At 35.3% G+C, this 20,300-nt stretch overlaps 1 protein-coding gene across 3 annotated transcripts in view; it reads left to right on the top strand.

Annotated features, from left to right (window-relative positions):
- Window positions 1–20,300, top strand: part of ADGRG2 (adhesion G protein-coupled receptor G2) — a 61,011-nt gene that overhangs the window by 36,256 nt on the left and 4,455 nt on the right. For all 3 annotated transcript variants that reach the window (XM_040582623.1, XM_040582621.1, XM_040582622.1), the window contains exons 8-27: window positions 208–264; window positions 1,387–1,454; window positions 3,034–3,107; window positions 4,091–4,130; window positions 4,259–4,293; window positions 5,660–5,742; window positions 6,419–6,479; window positions 7,039–7,766; window positions 8,545–8,743; window positions 9,082–9,238; window positions 11,319–11,468; window positions 11,696–11,818; window positions 12,963–13,008; window positions 13,109–13,212; window positions 13,789–13,913; window positions 14,741–15,009; window positions 15,854–15,953; window positions 16,262–16,536; window positions 18,426–18,527; window positions 19,262–19,414. In XM_040582623.1, coding sequence (XP_040438557.1) covers window positions 208–264; window positions 1,387–1,454; window positions 3,034–3,107; window positions 4,091–4,130; window positions 4,259–4,293; window positions 5,660–5,742; window positions 6,419–6,479; window positions 7,039–7,766; window positions 8,545–8,743; window positions 9,082–9,238; window positions 11,319–11,468; window positions 11,696–11,818; window positions 12,963–13,008; window positions 13,109–13,212; window positions 13,789–13,913; window positions 14,741–15,009; window positions 15,854–15,953; window positions 16,262–16,536; window positions 18,426–18,527; window positions 19,262–19,414 — 2,949 coding nt within the window. The remainder of the gene's footprint in view (window positions 1–207; window positions 265–1,386; window positions 1,455–3,033; window positions 3,108–4,090; window positions 4,131–4,258; window positions 4,294–5,659; window positions 5,743–6,418; window positions 6,480–7,038; window positions 7,767–8,544; window positions 8,744–9,081; window positions 9,239–11,318; window positions 11,469–11,695; window positions 11,819–12,962; window positions 13,009–13,108; window positions 13,213–13,788; window positions 13,914–14,740; window positions 15,010–15,853; window positions 15,954–16,261; window positions 16,537–18,425; window positions 18,528–19,261; window positions 19,415–20,300) is intronic.

Raw genomic sequence — 20,300 nt, forward strand, 5'->3', positions numbered from 1 at the left:
ATCAGCATGTTTCACTCAGTATTCAGAGTCTTGGAAAATGTCATGGTAAGTGCCCTAGAGAAGTGAAGCCTAGACAGTATGTGAAATATTGCTAAAAGGCAAGGACTTTTACCTTTAAAACACTGAAATGATTGTAAAATATGTACGTTTGTTAGTACTGGGTTTAAGTCCAACTTTTTACTCACTAAATTATTTTTTTCCCCAAAGAAGCTATAGCGGGAGAAACTATTTTGTGCAACGTAACACCTGTCTGTAATTTTTCAGGTGAGTAGTTTTCTTTTTCCTTTTTTTCTTACTAAAAAAATGTCCAACTATTTTCTATTCCAAGTAATAAGACAACTTTTAGTTGCTATGTAAAAGCATATCAGTTTTTTTTCTAATTTAGATTTTATACAACTTCTTTGAAAAACCAAGAAACTAGTATGCTATTGTAGACATTGTTTGCCATGTTTGGCCTAACTCTGTATCAGGAATAGAAGTTGTAGTAGTGTTTAGGTGACTAATTGTAAAAGCCTGTGTGTATTTTAAAAGTGTGATGTGACAAAACAGGCAAACAAAGGAAAATGGAAAGGGCAGTGGCGTTCCCTTTACGTGTGTTAGCAAAAACCTAGTAAAAGAAGATTTTGTTGATACGTGTTGCTGCCTTCCAAAATACTTTGATAAATGGCTTCTGTGAGAAATACCTAGGAAAATGAAGTCACTTCTGCCAAGTAGCCATATGCTGGGTACTTCATAGAGTAAAAAGAGTATCTGCTCCCCACTGCCCCAAAGTTTCCCTACTGGTTGACACAGTAAACTACTAGATGATTTGGGTGATGTAATGTATGCATTCCTGTACAGGTCTTTCTCTATACCCTGCACTTGAATTTGTGGCTGCAGGAAGAGAAATGTCATAGAAGTTACTTTTTGTCTCCAAGATGGACCTACCAGTTCTCAAGGACTGTTGAATGATGCTTTGAATTATGGTATTCTGAAAGTTCTTAAATTCATGAGGGAATAATTTTCAGAGTATCACTTTGCCTTTATCCACACATTTTGTTCTTGTTGAGGGAGTTGGAGTTGCAGTAATAGTAATGTGCAGTACAGTTTTTCTGTTTTGGGGGAAAACCAACCAACCAAAAAAAAAAATAGAAGGAATTTAGAAACAGCAAGCAAAAATAAGTATACAGATAATAATGAAGTTATTGGACTAATTCATTTGTGGAAATAGTAAGTGAAGAAATGGAAGAACAATTGCAAAACCAATGAAATATTAGAAAAGCTAGCATAAGTGTTCTTATTTCCCTTCTATTTTAAAACAACATAGTGAATTTTTAAATTCTCAAATAATTTTACATCATGCCATTCTCCATTGATTTTCTTAACTCTTTTGTCTTTTGGTTTTAGTGTTCTATGTGGGCAAGGTAAAACTTCAGGCAAGCGAAGAAGGTAACACGTCACTAAATGTAGAAATAGTAAGTGCTCTGTCTTTTAAAACTTTGTTGTAAGGAAAGTTGAAATGAGTTTCTTGGTCTACAATTAACATGCTGATATCCTGACATGATTTTTTTATATAGTTTTATTTTATTTCAAATACAGTTTGCAGTACAAGTTAATATTTGCAGTGGATGGATCTACTCTCTCTCTTACTGCTTTGCTGCTAAATTTTAGAATTTAAACTAAGTAAACTTCCTGCAGTAAGGGCCTGTATTCTCTATATAGTCACTGAAAGGAGGGGGAAGCGCTGGGAAGTCTGGAGAGAGGAACTGTCTAATTAAGAATCTACATTTAGGCATACAGGATATTCCTTTGGAGATTAATTTAGGCACTTTACTTTAGAAGGTGAGCATCATTAGATGGCAACAATGTGGGCCTAAATTAAGTTGGATTGCATCCGGGAATAATTCATGTTGAGAATATCATTTTATGTTTTTTGGCATGTGGTATATCAGTTATTAATTTTGCAATAGGCCTATGTGACATGAGTGTGTCCACATATATCACACAACAGTTTTAAGAGAATGGTATGCAAAACAATGGCCGTATAGATTATTCAATATTGAGGTAATACTATGATGATTAGAATGATTAGTTGTCATAGATGGAAAGCTTAAGGGAGGGAAAAGACATTAGCTTGTAAAGGACCTTGTGTCTTTCTCCTGCACAACTCTGTCTGCCCTCAGTCTGAGATTTCACATGCCAATCTCTGCAAGCTTGAAAGGAGTAAAATCACCGCAGAGAACTACTGAACAGGTGCACATAGAGCACCGAGTTTGGTAGAGGGTAGACGGCTGGCAAAAGCCACCTCTGCATCGTGTTGCATTTCAGTGGTGATAATGCCTACTGAAACCATCCTAGTATATAAATGTTGTGCTTACAGCTACTAGAAAAATGGGTTTCCTGTCTCTTGAAACACTTTTACTTTTTAGCACAATATTTCTTAGGTAATGTCAATACCATATATGTTAGATAACGTTTTCATCATGGTACTTGCTGCTTGCATGAAATGTAAAAATAACCAGTAATGGCGGCAACCAGAAGAACATCAGAATGCAGATCTATAAAGGGCCTTTAGATAAACCTTAGTGTATCTACCAGCCCTAAGGCTAGGTATTCAGATCATTCTTAACATGTCTTTCACCTCAGTTCTTGACTTCTTACTCCCAGGATTCAATGTTGTCTCTAACTTACACCTATTATGGAGCTTGTCCCATTGCTGCACTTAAAAGTTTGTTTGGAGTCTGGTCTAAGCTCTCTTTGTTGCAAACTAAGCCAAATTCCTCTTTTTCCAACATGAGATATGGTGAGGTCACTATCCTTTTGCCCATATCTTTCACAAATCAGATCCTGTTATTCAGTCTATACTAGATTGAGCCAATGTCTTCCATAAGTTGTGAAAACAATGTCATGGTAAATATTTTTTGAATGGTGTTCATGAGAAAATGTGCTTATCTTTGGAATTTCAGACTGTTAAAATGTGTGAAATTAACATGTTTCTTTTAAGGCTAAAAATTAGTGGTTTTACTATAGCTATGGAATCTTTGTTTTTAACAGATTAATAACATAACCACCAACAATCAAGTTACGAAAGTAATTGCAATTCCAGCACCTACCCCACAAGAACTGAGGTAACTAGTTTTGAATAAGGATTGAAATTCCTGTTATATTTGAAAAAGATAGTGAGACCTTCCATGTGGTTAGCAGACTCTCTTATCCCTGCATTTTATAAATTAAAATTTTGAGGCATTGTAAGTTACTTCCTTTAACATAAAGTTCATATTGGTTAGAATAGCCTTAGTTTTGTTTTATGTACCACTGGAGTTTATTTAAGAACTGATAGACTTGTTGATTTTCTTTTAGGTCCTTCAGTTTCCCTGGGGCTCATCAAGGCCCAAAGGCCTTGTCATTTATATGCCAGTGATCTTAATAGTAGTAATAATAATACCTGAGGACATGAGCTGTGGATTGTTGAGAATGCCAGTCTGGCTGCTGCTCTTCATGAATATTTTTTTTATATAATTTCAGGGGGTTCAGTCTGTTTCTTAGGAATTACTAAGAAAACTTGCATAGCTGCATGGTTTTTAATACATATTGTCATAGTCATATCCATATTTTTATTTTGGTGTAGTTTCTTCTTTATAAGGGGAGATTTGAATGAGTGAATATTTACTGCTATTTCCAAAACTTGCCCTGAAAATCAAAAAGATGTAATTGGCCAACAGGTCTTGTTTGTAGAAGAAATCCGTATTTCTTACTCAATTTTATTTCTGTACATTTGAGTATAAACTTAAAATTCCGTTCCAAATGCTTGGTTTCCAAAAGTCAACATTGAGATTGATCTGTTGCTCTTTAAATAACTTAAAGAAGTGGAGTAATGTTAACAGAAGTTTAAACTTAGTTTTTTGAGTGACTAATAAAACGCAACTTCTAAAATGCTTAATCCTTTAAAAAGCAGTTTTACAATATTAGAACTGGCACGATTTTTAAAAATCACTGATCAACTGGAAATATTTTTTCCCCAGTAATTGCTTGGGTTTTTTTATTAACTGTTGTAATTGTCTTTAGAAGTGTTGCTAGAAAGCCTCCATAATGGTAACTTTTTGTTTTAAAGAATTGCAGAGTTCAACAAAACCTTGCAAGCAATAAGTGAGGTAAGGTTACTAATTCTTGTTACTGCTTGGAAATGTTCTTTCCAACTTATTTCTGATAATATCATTATCTATCAGTCCCATTTTCTTCTGATAAAACAATTTCTTTCTATTTTCACTTGTCATTACAGTCCTCTGTTATGGAATGCAGTGCAGAAAACCAGAGGTTTGTTCTTATTTTTTTAAATGCTCATATATTTAAAAGCTCATATATTGTCTTGTGATAAATTAAATATGAATGGCTATATAACAGAAGAAAACCAATCTTTTTAGGAAGTTTGAGAAACAGACTGGAGAAATGTATTTAGACTGCCAGAAATTCTGATCTCATTATTATCCCAGCATTAGTGATTTTTTAAAGATTTTTTTAGATTTTTTTTTAACCAAACTGTAAGGCTTTTTATTAATCTTCTGGTCAAGTACAGGGCTGCCTGCTCTATTTCTTCTGCATCTTTGTATTAGCTGAGCCACACAGCAACTTAACCACTAACACTGTGGGATTTGAGACCAGACCACTAAATGTCCAGAATTTGTGATTACAATGCAATCTGTATGAGGGAATTGCTTCAGACATCCCAAGCTGCTGTTTTTCAGCTTGGGAAACCAGCCATCCTCAGGGCAGGGGAAGCCTCAGAAGGTTACCAGTTCAGATGCCATGGTGTATCAGAATGGCAGGGCAGCTCCACAGAGGTGATCCTGGAAACCCTGAAATGTAGTTAATGTCTGCCAAAGGACCACTAAATTGCTGGTCCTTTAAACTGATCAGCTTGGAAACACTATATGCTAATAAAGACAAAATGTGTAACTTCATTTCCCTAGATACTTGAATTTGGGGTTTGTCTTCCTGGGTAAGGGTGAAAGAGAAGTTTAAAACACTCAAATAGTAATAGACAGTCATATCACACCTTCATGTCATATACTGGCAGTAATTAGGCTACTCTTTTCATTCTTGTTAGTTGGAAACAAGCTTCACTTCATCTTTTATGTGTTGCCTTTTCTTTGACCTATATGTTTGAGTTTGCTGAACACTAATACTTACTATAGGTTTGCTAGTTTAGGCAGGGTTTCAAGTGATCAGTCTATAATAGTACATGTGTAGTTATACGCTTGAGTGGGTCATTAGTCTAAAGTGAGGACACTGGCTTTCCCCAGGTGATAGAGTTCTGATAGCCACCTAGAACACTTGCTAGTTCTTCTCTGGAGTTTCTTCAGAGTAGCAGAGGAGATTACATTATTATCTTAACAAAATTATCAAATCTTTAATGGCTAATATTAATTAGGGAGGACCCCATTCAAGAATTAACAGTGTCTATAGAGAAAAGAGAAAATAAGCTGCCACAAACTGATGTTTTACTCTTCTATTTAGTGTTTTATGTGCATAAAAAATATCCCCAAATCTGAAAGAGCCTAGGAAAAATATGCTTTCACAATTAGCATTTGTGCTAATGTTCTTTCACTTAGCATGTGATAATGTGTTGCAAAGATGAGGCAGATCTGTTTCTCAAGTCTAAAGCTTTTTCTTCTCATTATAGTCTACACTGCAGTTTTATAATGAAGTTGGCTGAGAGAGAGAACATAAGCAGTTTAAAAGACAAAGCAGAAATAAGCCAACTTGGTAAGTTATGCTTTAAACACATTCTCATCACAGTTACCCCTTCAGATTAAATTTCCTTTCTTTATACTTGACCTCCAAGTAGCTAAAAGAAAAGATTATTATTTATTTTTAGATAAAAATAATTTTTTGTTGAACAATATAAATACATCAAAAATGCAGCCTTCTGATTTTTGGGTGGGGAGGGGGAAGATAGAAATATTTTTTAAAAAGATTTGGTATAAAATTTCTGAGTAAATTAATAAAGCGGACTGTGAAAGGATTAGGTGTAAAATTACTTGAGAACTTAAATGTGTTACTGAAAAGGCGATCTGAATTGAAAAGTTTATAAAGTACCCAAGCTTTCTTAGTGATATTGTGACAGTATGGAGTGGTGATTCTTACCATTTGTCTCTTTGTTTCAAAGATGTATCTTTGCATTTTGTTGGGGTTTTTTTCCAATGACAAAAAGAGAAATCTGTACTTGTGAGACATTGAGCAAAAATCTGTAGGTGTTATAGTGTTCTGACTGGTCAAGATCTATTTTGCAAATGTAAATTCAGAAGAAAACTCAAAATCAAATATGCAATATGCGCTATTGCTTACAAAACATAAAACACATGTTTATTTGAATATCCTACTTAACAGTATTAGCAATTTTTATACTTCAAGATAAACTAGATTAATGCTTATTTGTCAGAACGGTGCTGTTGTTCATCACTGAAGTATTGTTCCTTGACTGCTGAAGAATTACACGCATAGTAAGTGTAAATACAAAATGTGACTTGTTTATTTCCTGAATTTTCTAATGCATTAATAGATTCAACTTCCATGTTGTAGTGTAATAGCTAGGAAGGACTCCACTAGAACAACCTGACAGACATTGCTGTATATAGCTGCCTGCTTGTTCCTCCCTCTTCCTCTCCCATCCCTTCTCTTCCTTCTCTTCCCCTTCTCCCTCCCCCTCCCCCCTCCCCCCCCCCCCCCGGCTTTTTTTTTTTTTTTCCCTTTCCTTTTTTAATCTCCTGATGCAGAAAGCTGTTGTGTTCAGGATCAGGTCACCTCCAGGACAGGCAGCAAAGGCAGTAGTAGTATAGGACTTGCTAGTTAATGGCTAGCAAAATAAAATAGCAGAACACTCAAAATGTTGCGGAATTCATGAAATATCCAATCAGATTGATTTTACAATACAGATTATTAGTATTATGTCCGTATCATTCATATATATTCCTCTGTTATTACTCACTTTAATTACAATATAAACAATGTTAAATTTAACATGCATCTCTGTGCTTTTTTTTTTTTTTTTTTTTTTTACAGTACTATACAAATACCACCTGATTCTGTACGGGTTCATTTGCCTCGTTCTTCTCCCCCTAAAAAGATTTCCCCCAAATCTAATACTTTTTCCCCTACAATGATTTCTACCAAACAAAGCCCCATAATTAGACCACTGATCCCACCATTCACAGAGATTTCTTTTTCTGAAACTCTCTCCACATCTCCCACTACAGATGCTCTCTCTGAAACTTCTGCTGCATCTACTGCTGAAACTTCTGAGTTTTCCACCAGTGTTACCACTATGCTTCCCTCTTCTGAGTCTCTTGCACAACCTACTGTGCCAACTTTTCCTTCCATAGCTTCTTATAAATCTGTTGCTATTTCCACACCTACAACAAAATCTTTCACTAATGCTGCTTTCTCAGTTAAATCTGAGGCTGCATATCTTAGCAAGCCTATTACAATTTCTCCTTCTGTAGGTTTCACTAAACATTCTGCAGTTTCCTCTTCAGAGCTTTCCCCCAAACCTTCAACAGCAATTCCTCACTTTGAGGCTACCACCAAATCTGTTGCACAAATTCATCCTGCTACAGATTCGACCCAACGTGGTCCTGCTAACAAAAATGTTACTACAGCACCCATTCTTCCCCTTACTCCATTCACAATAACTTTGACCCCTACTATTAGTCCTATCAACCATTCTGTCTCAGCTTCTCATCCTCATTCTACTGCTGATGGCCATGGTAGCCTGCCTAATGGAAGCACAGGTAAATATGACTTTTTTTTTTTAATGCCATATACTGAATTTGCTTTTGAACTTTATTAAACAAGGTTATATTTCTGAACTGTGACCTTCCAGTTACTGTGAAAAACCTGAGACAACTCTCATGAGGTATGTACTTGTTCTAAAATACATTCTGATGCCTTTAGCCATGATGAGCGATACCTCACTCTACAAATTGATTGGTAACTGTGATAGATAGGTACTGTGCTAAGTTCCCAACAGGTACCTTTGGCAGAAAAAATTAAGTCACAGAGCCAGGTAGCTATGTTTTTTTACGAAGCTAGTATTTAAACTATTGCAAGTCAGTGTTGGATCTTCCTTAAAATATTGCTGTTGGTTAGAAATATTCTTAGTTGGTATGTATTTTCCTATGAAGATTGTATGCATCTTTACAAGCTTCTTTTTGAATTGCTGATCTTAGCTTGATTTTATTCTGCTTTCAGACATCCAGTGGCTAAAAATCCAAAATAATAGATTATTTAACATCACTAATTGTCTGATGTGAGGAACTTTGTAATCAGCAAAAATGGAAATTAATGCTGGCCATTTGAAACATTGCCTTATGTTGTCATTAGATTAGAGGTATGGCTATTTGCAAAGTAGCTGATAGGGAGAAAAAAGGATTGTCTCTGTTGAGAGACTTTACAGTTGTGATAAGGTTTATTGGTCAAGAGAACCGCTTATTTTTTCTGCTTCTCAAAGCTTACTTCATTTGTTGAACACCATGTTTAAATAAATGCACAACTTTTCTTTTGTCACAGGAAAGATACTATCAGCAACTGCATACACAACTTCTGTATATACCACCATTACTGTCACCACAGCTGAACAAATTGTGTCCAAAATAGAAAATGACTTGGCAGCTGGAAAAGTAGAGCCAAAAGATGTAGAAAGGATGGTTAGTCAGGTTAGCAAAGTCCTAACTGCTTCTCAACCATTACCACCCCAAATTTCTAACAGGTAGGTCGTTCTGGCAGTACATTAAACGTGTGTTGTATTGACTGTCTTGATAAATTTGCTTCAGCAAGTTTCATTATTTCATAATCATAACCAAAAGAATATTTCTTACTCTTTAATGTACTAATGCAAAACAGAAGGGAGTATCATTCTAGTGTTACCAGCTGTACTATAATATCATACCATGGAAAACAGTGTATTTTTTTGTGTTGACACTGCAATAAGTGAGTAGTCAGCTGTATTTTACACTGTGCTTGGATTGCTGCTCCATAACTGCAACTGACCTGAGAATTTTGGGTGTATGTGCTTGGTAAGACTAAGTATCTCTTTTTTCTTAACAGAATTATAAAACTTGTGGATTATATTGGCCTAAAACTAAACTTTTCAGCAGTGTCTGCTGATTTTGCATCCCCTTCCTTGGCTCTGGCAGTTGTCAAAACCAACAGCATCCGCTCCAACCAAATGTCTTTTGCTGTCCAGGACTCAACTGATCTCCAGGTTAAACACTGATAATTCTAACTACTTAAAAATTCTCAAACATTTATTTTTAGGTATTTATGGGTTTATCTTTATATATAGCATGCGTTTTTTCTGTGTTCATGTCACAATTTCAGGATCTTTTGTTCACAGTAGTTTGAGAAGAAGAGTTTTTGTAGCCCTTCATAGTTTTTCCTTTAATTTTCTGTTGTGTAAATAAGTAACAAACTTAGCAGAAACCTGCATTTGACTAAGAAGCTGTTAAGAGAGGGTACAGTCACAACACCAGAATGGACAGAGCACTTGGTGGAACAATTTTGCTTCAAAACACCTGAATCAGGAGTCATTTAATCACCCACCATGACAGCGCTGAAATTTGTCAAGGAGTGTTCCCAGATGGCTTCATCTGTTAGAGGTTAACTGCAGCAGGTTCCAGGAAAGAAATATTATGCTGCCTGGGTAATGACATTCATGTGTTTGTCACTCATGACTAGTTGGTTTCACCAAGAAAGAAGTGCTTAGAAAGTTTGGATCCACTTTGTCTCACTCAGAACCTCCCTCTTGGTTGAGGAAATAATACTTTGGACAGTGCCAGTCCTGGAGGCTTAAGCAAGGAAGAGATGGAAAGTTCTGAACAAATTTTAGCACATTCTGGCTTCTCAGAGAAGGGAATATCTTAATGTAGTGTGACTTGTAGTAGTAATGGAACTGTTCTGTGATACTGAAAATTATATGAAATGCTAACCTTTGAGTTCTTTTCTATTTTCTTAGCAATATGTGGTGCCTGAATGTGAGGTGACTAGGAGGTGGTAGTGCTGAAAACCAGGTTTTTGCTAAATAATGCTTTTCTGGAAATCTTATGGAACTGGCAATGAAATACAGAGAATTTTCAACAAGTATCATCCAGTTCAAACCAAAGCACCAGGAGTGCTTTTGTGGAATTGATTTGTGATTCCTTTGGTGACTGTCTAAACCAGTGATCTCTAAAGTGGGGTGTGAGTACCCCTGGGCATACACACAACAGTGCATTTGGGTGTGGGAAGAAAATGTTTTTATATGATTAATAAAAATAATATTTTTTTAAAAAAATATGTTTAATCTTTATCTCATCCTTTTAAAATTTCTTTTTTTGTGTTTTGTAATGTGCATAATATATTAGTACAGTACTATATGCATATAACTTATAAATAGATACATTTTGGGGTGCATGCTCAAAAAATTTTTAGGGAGAGAATGATCAAAATAGTTTGGAGACTACTGGTCTAAACAGAAAAATTAAACCCCATATTGTTAGGGCACTGTGGGGAGCTCACACTGCTTCTCTACTACAGCCATTCTTTGCATACATAGATAATTTATTTCTTCACTTCTGCTGATGTTTCACATCTCTCAGGAACTCTGAGATGATATTTGTGTGTAAATACAAAGTGACTCATGCTACAAGAAAACGTTAGAGATTTTGTACTAAATGAAGCTGTCTGTCCCATAAGTACAGCACAGATAACTTGGTGAAAGTTCAAACCTTTTTTTTATAATTTTAGAACACTAACCTCTTGAGATATCTGAATTGTAGCTTATCCAGTTTTATTTTTGTCATTTTTGCCACATGATCATAAAAGCATGGTTTATGTTCTTAGATTTTGCTTAACCTACTGCACTTAAAAAGCTATTTGCAAACAATGACTGTTTACAGTTTTTCTGAATTCTGGCATACTTCGTATGGGGTATAAAAATTATTTGCTTTTGTAGGCTTCTGTGTGGTGAAATGTTAATCTCCCTACAGAGTTACATAGACCTACCTAGGTTGTTGCTGTTCACCTTTTTCAAATCACTATTTTTCACCACAGTGATGTGTTCTGTCCCTGTAAGCCAGGTAAAGCCAGAGCATTTTCAATGGTAGGCAGACCTGAAATGAGTTGCATCCTTTTTGGGCCTGCAGATGCTATTTATGCATTGGAGCAGGAGAGGAATGAAAGCAGCAGTGAGTTCCTGACAGTGATTGCTGAGATACGTATTTCAAAGTTCTAAACTGAAAACAAGTCATAATTTAATTTTTCTTTAGGGACTGAAATGAAGTATAATCCTTGCATTTATTTTCCAGATCTCTCTAGGCATGAATACGATTCATGATTTAAATAATCTCGGATCAATTACACTTCCTTCATCATTGCTGACAAATTTACCCCCTGAAGAGGTGGACTTAGCTTCTAGAATTATATTCAACTTCTTTAAAAAGACCACCGTGTTCCAGGTATCTTTCTGATCCTCTGTTCATAAGGGTTTTAAACTGAAGACTAGAGCAAAATAAAACAAGACTGGACTTTTTTTCCCACAAAACACATTTCACAGCTTCCTGATTTAAAAAGTAATTGTGTTTGTCCAGTGCTCATTCCACATAAGAATTGAGCTTGTGGGTGCTGTACTTTACTATTGTTTCCTTTAATATTTTAAAATTATATGATTTTTTTGCCGTTCCAGGATCTGTCCTTGAAGAATGCATGTTTAATCAGCAATGTTATATCATCAAGTGTTGCTAACCTCACAATTAGTAACTTAAAGGCAAACGTTACTGTCACTTTACAGAATATCAAACCTAATCAGGTATGATTTACACTTTGGCAGACTTAAAGTACATTTCAGTGCCTCCATTGGAGTTGTTGTTGAAGAAATACTGTACTAAGAATGCAGATTGATTGGTTCTGCTTTACTAGTGTGGACATTTCGTCTCCATCTGGACTTTCAAAATCATTCATCTTTGCTTATTTATGACTCATACGAATTTTTGTTCTCAAATAGTTTTAGGTAATTTTGCTCTGTCACTTACCCATCCAGTTTATATCTTTCCTATCTACCCTTCTGTTTACTTCTTCAAAGAAAAAAACCTCTTAGATAAAGGCCTGACAGTGGGGGTTGCTATGGAGATACTGCAGTCATGACATCTGTAGGTGCTGCATGGCCAGAAAAGCAAAATAAGTCTTTTTCTCTTAGGGAGAATGTTGTTCCTTAAATTGGAACACAGGATTCTGTCATCTGGAAGTATTAGTACTCATATACAGGATCTCTTTCCTAAATGAGCATCAAGGATTAAAATATTCTATACCATATCTTAAAAGAGTTTTAAATACTAAAATTTTATAAACTGAAAATTGTAGCAATTCCAGTGATGTACCTGAAGCTTTTTTCAAGAGCTGGCTTAGTGTAGTTTTTACTTGTATTGATATAAAACTGAGTTTCGAGATATAACTGTAGAAGCGTCAGTAGTCGTAGCAGTATAGTGTATTACTGCTACTGTTTTTAGGATTTTCGTGTGTGTGTGTGAAATTAGATATAAAACCTTTATCGTCATGGTAATATAAAGTGATCAAATGTTTGCAAACGATTTTTTTTTCCTTTTCTGCGTGGTCATGTTCTTCATACTTACAAAATCAGGAAGGATGAGAAATCCCAATAATTTGTATAGTGTGGGAAGACAATGGAAGAGTATTCATAATGTTCTACCAGAAACGGAATCTTAGCATAAGCACAAAAGCTAGCTCCCGTGTGGTGACTTCAGATTTGTTCAGCATATTTTCACATGCATGTTGCAATATGAATCCATTCTATGCACTTAAATTCATTTTGTGTTCATGTAAGCCAGGTATATTTGCTGTATACAGTATTTATTTTTGCCTGCATTTTGTAGATAAATTACTTGATCTTAAACTCAAAGTTTAGTAAACCGTCTTTTTTTTAACTTCCTAAACAGGATAACTCAACAGTTAGATGTGCTTTTTGGGATTTTAATAAAAATGGTAAGTACTTGATGTTATGTTATATACCATGCTATGTTAACTCATGTTAATAATGTTAATATAAGGCTTTTATGAATAAAAAAGCTGTTTTCTTTAACAGGTGGACATGGAGGCTGGTCATACGAAGGTTGCATAGTTAAAGAAAGTAGAGTAAATGAAACGGTCTGTTCATGCAACCACCTCACGAGCTTTGCAGTTTTGATGGTAATTATTAAAAAAATTATGCAATGATTCAAGAACACATTGAAGCATGTGTTATCTTAAGCAAATGAGTATTCAGTAAGCACATACAGCACATACCACCTATGAAATGCTACTCAGGTTTTATTCACTGCAGTATTAGTACATATAGCCATACAATTAGTCACATGCTTAAGCTGTTGAATGGTGGCCCATGAGTTCCATTGGAGTAAAAAATTTCTTAAGGACTTATTGAACTGCAGCTTTTACATTTCGGCAGTTTATATTGTAGGAAATAAAAATTAGGATAAATCAAATTTAAAACAGGTTTTTAATCAAGTGGAATTTCACAATTAGAATCATAGAATATCTCAGATTTGAAGGGACCCATAAGGATCATTGAGTGCAACTCCCGGTTCCTTGCAGAATTAGATTGGATTTTCAGTTTTTCTGTTAACCTTTTATCAGATCCATGATGAAAATAACTGTTTCCTTATTTTTGTTTGGTTTAATTGCAAAGGGAAAGGTGCGTTTGGGTTTTATTCTCTTTTGCCATTTAATAAACATGTTCTCTGAAATTAAGTTCTGTTTCCATTTTAGAACTTGTATGGAAATGCTCCTTTGAGTCCCACACAAGAATTGGTACTGACTTTTATATCCTATATAGGATGTGGCCTCTCTGCAATATTTCTTTCTATTACTCTTGTGACCTACATAGCCTTTGAGTAAGTACCTGTTCAACTAAGTTCCCATTATTCTTCACTGCCAAGTCCTTTCCAATAGGTACAAATTCTGTCTCTTAATAATGCACAAATTTGTCCAGTTTACCAGGAAGGTGTTGATTCAGTCTTCAGGAATGTTAATCTTGTGGACAAGTGAATTAATCATGGGGCTCTATGCAGTAAGAAGTGAAGAAGTAGCACTCTTAAGTATAATGGATTATCATAATAGAAGTGTGAAGGAATGTGTTTAAAGTATAACATACAGAGAGCAGCGCAGAATGATAGTGTTTTAAAATAAATTTGTATTCTTATTTGTTTGTTGGAACATTTTGTTATGTTTGAGTCTTAAGTATTGAATCCTCCATGCTGTGTTTTGGAAATCCTCCTCGAAGTTATTCAGCACACATTTACTCTCTCATTATCCTGTTATCAAGGACTTGTATCTATCAAGGCTTTAGAAGCCCAGTCAAAAGCCTAACCTATCTTAGCAATAAAGAATAGTCCCATTTTGTGTTTTAGAAGTACTGTAACAAGAAGTCCAACACACAATGTTAAAGAAAAAAGTCATGGTACTAATAATTCTTAATCTTAAGAATCCACATTATTTTTTTTTATTTATTACAACAAAATTTATTCAGACAGACTGTTAATTTGGAAATCTTTTGTAAATTACTCTCTGTGTATAAGTGAAATATATGAAGCAATATACCTGAATGAAAATACATAAATGATTTTTTTCTTAACTTTTGTGCACTAAGGACTACAAGATAGGAGGTGAGCCAGGGATCCATGGGTAATTGATGTCATCTCACAAATCTGCTTTTTTTTAGGAAAATCCGGAGAGACTACCCCTCCAAAATCCTTATTCAGCTGTGTGCTGCATTACTTCTACTCAACTTAATTTTCCTCCTTGACTCATGGATTGCACTGTATGATACGCAAGGCCTGTGCATTGCAGTTGCAGTATTTCTTCACTATTTCCTCTTGGTTTCATTCACCTGGATGGGCCTGGAAGCTTTCCACATGTATCTAGCCCTTGTGAAAGTCTTTAATACCTATGTGCGGAAATACATTCTTAAATTTTGCATTGTTGGTTGGGGTATGTATTTTTTTTCTTTTGGATGCTATGTAGATAAATCCTCTTATCAGGTATTTCAGTGAATGTGACACAGTTCAGAAATGACAATGAAGCAGTTATTAATTTGACGACCTTGCAGTGATCAGGTATTCATTATCAGTAAACCTGATCCTATATATTCCACCTTTCTGAGGGAGGGAACTCCACCCTAACTGCAGAACTGAAGCTGCTGCAATGAAAACTGATAATTATTTTCTCTTGTGCCAGTACAGTAGAACCAATTTTGAATGTGCATATTTCCATTTACCAGACAGATAGTGTCGGTTGTGTTTTAAAAATAAATGCTAGTAAGTATATATAAATATTCCATTTCTGGGATACTGGTGTTACTAACAAAAAGCAGCAAAACAGGTCTAACTGGATAAAGGATGCAGAGATTCTGGACCTGATTATTCTCTCTGACTACTTAAGTAAACATGAATGAAGGCACTAAAAACAATTTCTTAAAACAGATGTTAGAAAGAAAATCAGGTATGCTGTATTTGATGTTTTAAATCAGTTTGAATGATAGTATTTATTGCCTGATTCAGAAAGGTTTGGAGCTAGCTGTGGAGAGTAACTCTTGTTTCTTGGGAAGTTACACTCCTGAGCAGTTTGAATGCTCCAGTTTTTAGATTCTTTCAGACAATAGTAGTCAACAGAATTCAACAGATGAATTTCAGAAACAAGTTGTAGGTTTCATAGAAAAAATAGAGTAATTTCAAGTCCTCATAATATTGTCTTTGTCATGATTTTCACTTATAGAATCATAGAATTGTTTAGGTTTGAAAAGACCTTTAATATGTGTTTACTCATAATCTCTTAGGGTTACCAGCAGTAGTTGTGTCCATTGTGTTGGCAATATCACCAGATAATTATGGACTTATAACCACTGGAAAGGTTTCAATAAACAGACCTGATGAATTGTGAGTTAAAGGGAGGTGCTTTTCTGGGGGTGGGTGGAAGGGAGGTCCTGTAAAATTGCTTTTCTTTAAAGTAAAGGTGGGGAAGGGAGGGAAGCAGTGGGAGAGCTTTGAAACCGTGTAGCTCAGCAGTATGTCATGTATTTTGTGCTTATTGCCTATATGAAAGCTCTTACCCTTTGGCCAAAAAATCCTTTTTACTAAAGAGGCAAAAATGGTTTGCATGTGCAACAAACTACACCTTTATCTCATGCTTGTTTTACATAATTTCTCTTTCTGATAATGGTTGACAGACTGTTCTTGTGTTCTAGCTGCTGGATAAAAAACAGAATTGTCTTTTATATTACTGCTGTGGGATACTTTTGCCTGATATTCCTGATCAATATCAGCATGTTCATTGTTGTGCTGATCCAGCTCTGTCGTATCAAAAAGAAAAAACAACTTGGTGCTCAAAGAAAAACCAGCATTCAAGACCTTAGGAGTGTTGCTGGCCTCACATTCTTGTTGGGAATTACTTGGGGATTTGCTTTCTTCACAGTAAATGAGGTATTTACTTACCTCTTTACTATTTTCAACACTTTGCAAGGTAAGTTCATCCTTTGTGTGACAGCCCATTGCATATAATATAATGAACAAAACATTTGGAAATGGCCTTTTCTTGATTCAGCAATGAAGATGTGATTTAACATGCTTTAACATACTAATTAAATTAGAGATGATACTGCTTTAGTGTAATCTTAAGTTACAGCTGTGTTACAGTAAGGTATGGGAAAGTAGCTACTTTTTATAGGTATAGTATATTTATATCTATAAATACTGTCATTTTAAAAATGTATGCAAACCAGACACCACTAGAAGTGACTGTATTTCTCTAGTCAACAGATCAGTTGTAAATACTTGATTACTCTAAGTGTTCACATAATAATGCAATTTAGTGAAAACTGTATCATTTCTCCACTTACCCCTAAGGCTTAAGGGTGAGGTGTGACAGTCAAAAACGGGCTGTCAAGACAGGAAAGGGTGCAGCATCGAAAAAGAGGTAGTGGTCTAACTCTTAAGCATTTGCAAAGGCCAAGATGCTACTGGACATATCCAAAAGCAGAGTTTCAGAGGCCTTCATATGAATAGGAGGTACTGTAGGTGCCTGCAGTTATCTAAGTATACCTGAATTGCCCTACTAACGTTTGGATCCACACTTCTGCTTCAGTGGCACTTTAGATGACTGGGTAGCTGATTTCCCAGGGAGACTAAAGCAATTAAAATTAAAGTTCAGTTTATATACCCCTCCTCTGTTTGGTATGTTGATTTTTGAGTACCTTACTCTGGTAACTTGGGCGGGTTGAACACATATCTTCCCAGGTCTTGCATGCAAATGTGTTGAACTAACACAAGACTAGATTTTATGTGGTCAGAGTAACCTGTTATGTGAAGCTACGTTCCCCTTTTACCGGGTTTTAAGTTAGATGCTAGGTGCTATTGACTTTAATTAAGCTTATGCCAGTGTTTCAAAACTGCATTTGAGAATGGTATAGAACCATCTGGGTAGAACAACACTTGGTTACTTTCAAAAATTCATCCTAAAAGACAAAGTTAAGAAAGTTGTGAGTAATCTCTTCTAGTGGGATTTTACATGCTTCACTGGCCTTAAAAACAATGTAAACATAACGTACACGTGTGTCTGCACCAGTCTGATCATTTAGTTTTTCTTCATATTGTTTTCTATTAATTGTAAACCTAACACATCTGTTATCAGGGACACATTGCAGCTGGAAAATTGTGCAAAAATTGAGAGCCACTTTTTCTTAAAGGGGGATGATGATGATCAACTTCTAAGCAGGGAAAGTTAGGTCCCACCCTGTGTCAGTCAGAAGTGAATGAGAAGCAGGCAGTGAGTCCGTCATGTGGCACTGCCAAGAGACAAGGGTGAGCCTCAGCCCTTCTAGAAAATATTTGGCTTAGAATTTGTGGTAAAGGGGATACTATTTATTACTGGCTTAGATACAAGCTATTTTCTTTGCATGAATGCTCAAAATTTTACTGGTTCTGTTACAGTTGGTGGTAACAGGCTAGTTGCTAATAAAAGATGGAGCAGTGTTGCACCATGTGCTAACAGATGCGTAGCTTGACAGTGCCATCAGGCCCTCTGTTCAGCATTGCTTTGAATGATTTTCCAAAAGTGTTAAGTAAATTTTAGGGTCTACAGAATTTTTCCCCTCTTAACTGATAGAAGGAAGCTTTTATGCTCTTTGTGGATTTGTTTGTATTTGTTGTTCTTGCCTTTGTGTGTATGATTCCTCTCATCTATGTAAGGGGAAAGTACTATTCAGTGTTCAGAGCTGTGAACTTTTTCACCAAAGAAAGGTGTCATTAGTTTTGTTTAGAAATTTAAAAGAAATGGAAGAAAACCAAAACATTGTTCATCAAGAAGCAGTAAAAGTAAATTTTGCAACATTCTTTAATGTTACTGCTTTGCAGGGTTCTTCATTTTTATCTTCTATTGTGTAACAAAGGAGAATGTCCGTAAACAGTGGAGAAGATATCTCTGTTGTGGGAAGTTCAGACTGGCTGAAAACTCTGGTAAATATTAATATTTTTTTACTTTTATTTCTGAATACTTCTAATTGGTGTTAAGTTCCTAGTATTTTGTAAGTTGTTTAAAAAAAAAAACCTCAGTAAATCATGTTGCTGCAGTTGCAGTTCTATTTATTATCCAAGGTATAATAAACCTCAAAAATTACTCATTAAAGGTGGTAGTTGATGCAGTTCTTACAGGCTGTTGCATTAAGCTGTTAACTGCAGTTGATCTCTTCCACTGCAGTATAAAGGCATGTCTTTGCAGAAGACTTTTGATTAGCTAGAAACTGTAAGATTTGTTCTGGCTTCTGAATCAACTGTAGCTTTACCAATGACTTCCATAAAAACAAGATGAAGACAGTTTAAACTAAAGACTATAAATTATTTTGTTATTTTGTTATTCAGTAGTTGACTTCTCATAAAGCTATATACTTTTTATACACTTTAACTTAAAGGATCAACTGTACTTCAGTTACTTTTTTGATCTCGTCTGTAGTCATAAAACTATGACAGTTGGATGCTTGTATTAAAAAGGGGACAAGAGAAAAAGGAACTAGATTGAAATAATTTTACACACCAAGAATCATTAAATTCTTAGGAGAATAAATTCTGTCTAGAGTACTATGAGGAGAGTGGGTAAAGCCTTGCTTTTGTTTTAATTCAGTTACATTATTATCTATATTTTATACATTGCTTGTATGAGTTCTGCTATCTTCTGTAACATGTATCTGTTGTAGACTGGAGTAGAACTGCTACTAATGGTTTAAAGAAGCAGACAGTAAATCAAGGAGTATCCAGTTCTTCCAATTCCTTACAGTCAAACAGTAACTCCACTAACTCTACAACACTGCTAATGAATAATGATTACTCAGTGCATGCAAATGGAAATGGTATGTATAATGCAAAATAGTATTTCTCAGCTATTTTTTTCTTGTCTTAAAACAGAAGTGCTGCACTCTATCATGCTGCTGTAAAGTGAAGTGCTGACAAAATATTATTCATAAGTATCAGGTCCGAGTATTTCAGGGGGTCCTCACAAACAATACCACGCATCTGTTTTAGGGAACTATAGACAGTTTTAAAATGCTCATTTCTCCTACTCAGTGGGAACTCTTGATTTATATATCAAATACTAAGTAATATTTGTTATTAGACCAATTACTTACCAGAAGCTGCTGTTAAAACTGTTCTTGTCACCTGAGTATATGACAAAAAACTTCAAGCGTGTTTTAAAACAGTTCATATTTAAAACCTTATTAAAGTAAACATTGCTTAAAGAAGAAAGACATATAAGATAATAATATAGCTTGAAAGTATGAAAGAAATTACGTAGGAGGCAGTATGAGGAAAAACATTAATGGAATGCTCACATGGTAGCTGCTTATGAGAGGAAAAGAGAAAATAGAGACTGACTTACAAAATCACCTCAGTGAAGAGAGCACTGCTAGGAGGGCTCACTGTTGGCTACAGAGTTAAGTAATGAAACTTAATTTCTCTACAGCTCTTTATTTCCCCTGTAGTGTTTTTAAGGATGTTTTTGCCTAGCAGATATATCGTTGTTGCAGGAAACAATTCTTCAGAAGTAAAATTCTCTATGGTTCCTGTTCTAACACAGTACTGTCCTCTGAACTGTTACCCTCTCCTCTGCTCCTGAGAAGTTGAAATGCAGGTGTAGGTAGCACTTCAATTTCACTTGCAAATTAGTGTGGCTTGTTTGTGTATTGAGAAAACAAGATATGAATCTCCATTGAATGTACTTATTAAAAAATTATCTTT

The sequence above is a fragment of the Falco naumanni genome, chromosome 2 (genome assembly GCF_017639655.2).
Source record: "Falco naumanni isolate bFalNau1 chromosome 2, bFalNau1.pat, whole genome shotgun sequence".
In the NCBI taxonomy this organism is placed as follows: Eukaryota; Metazoa; Chordata; class Aves; order Falconiformes; family Falconidae; genus Falco; species Falco naumanni.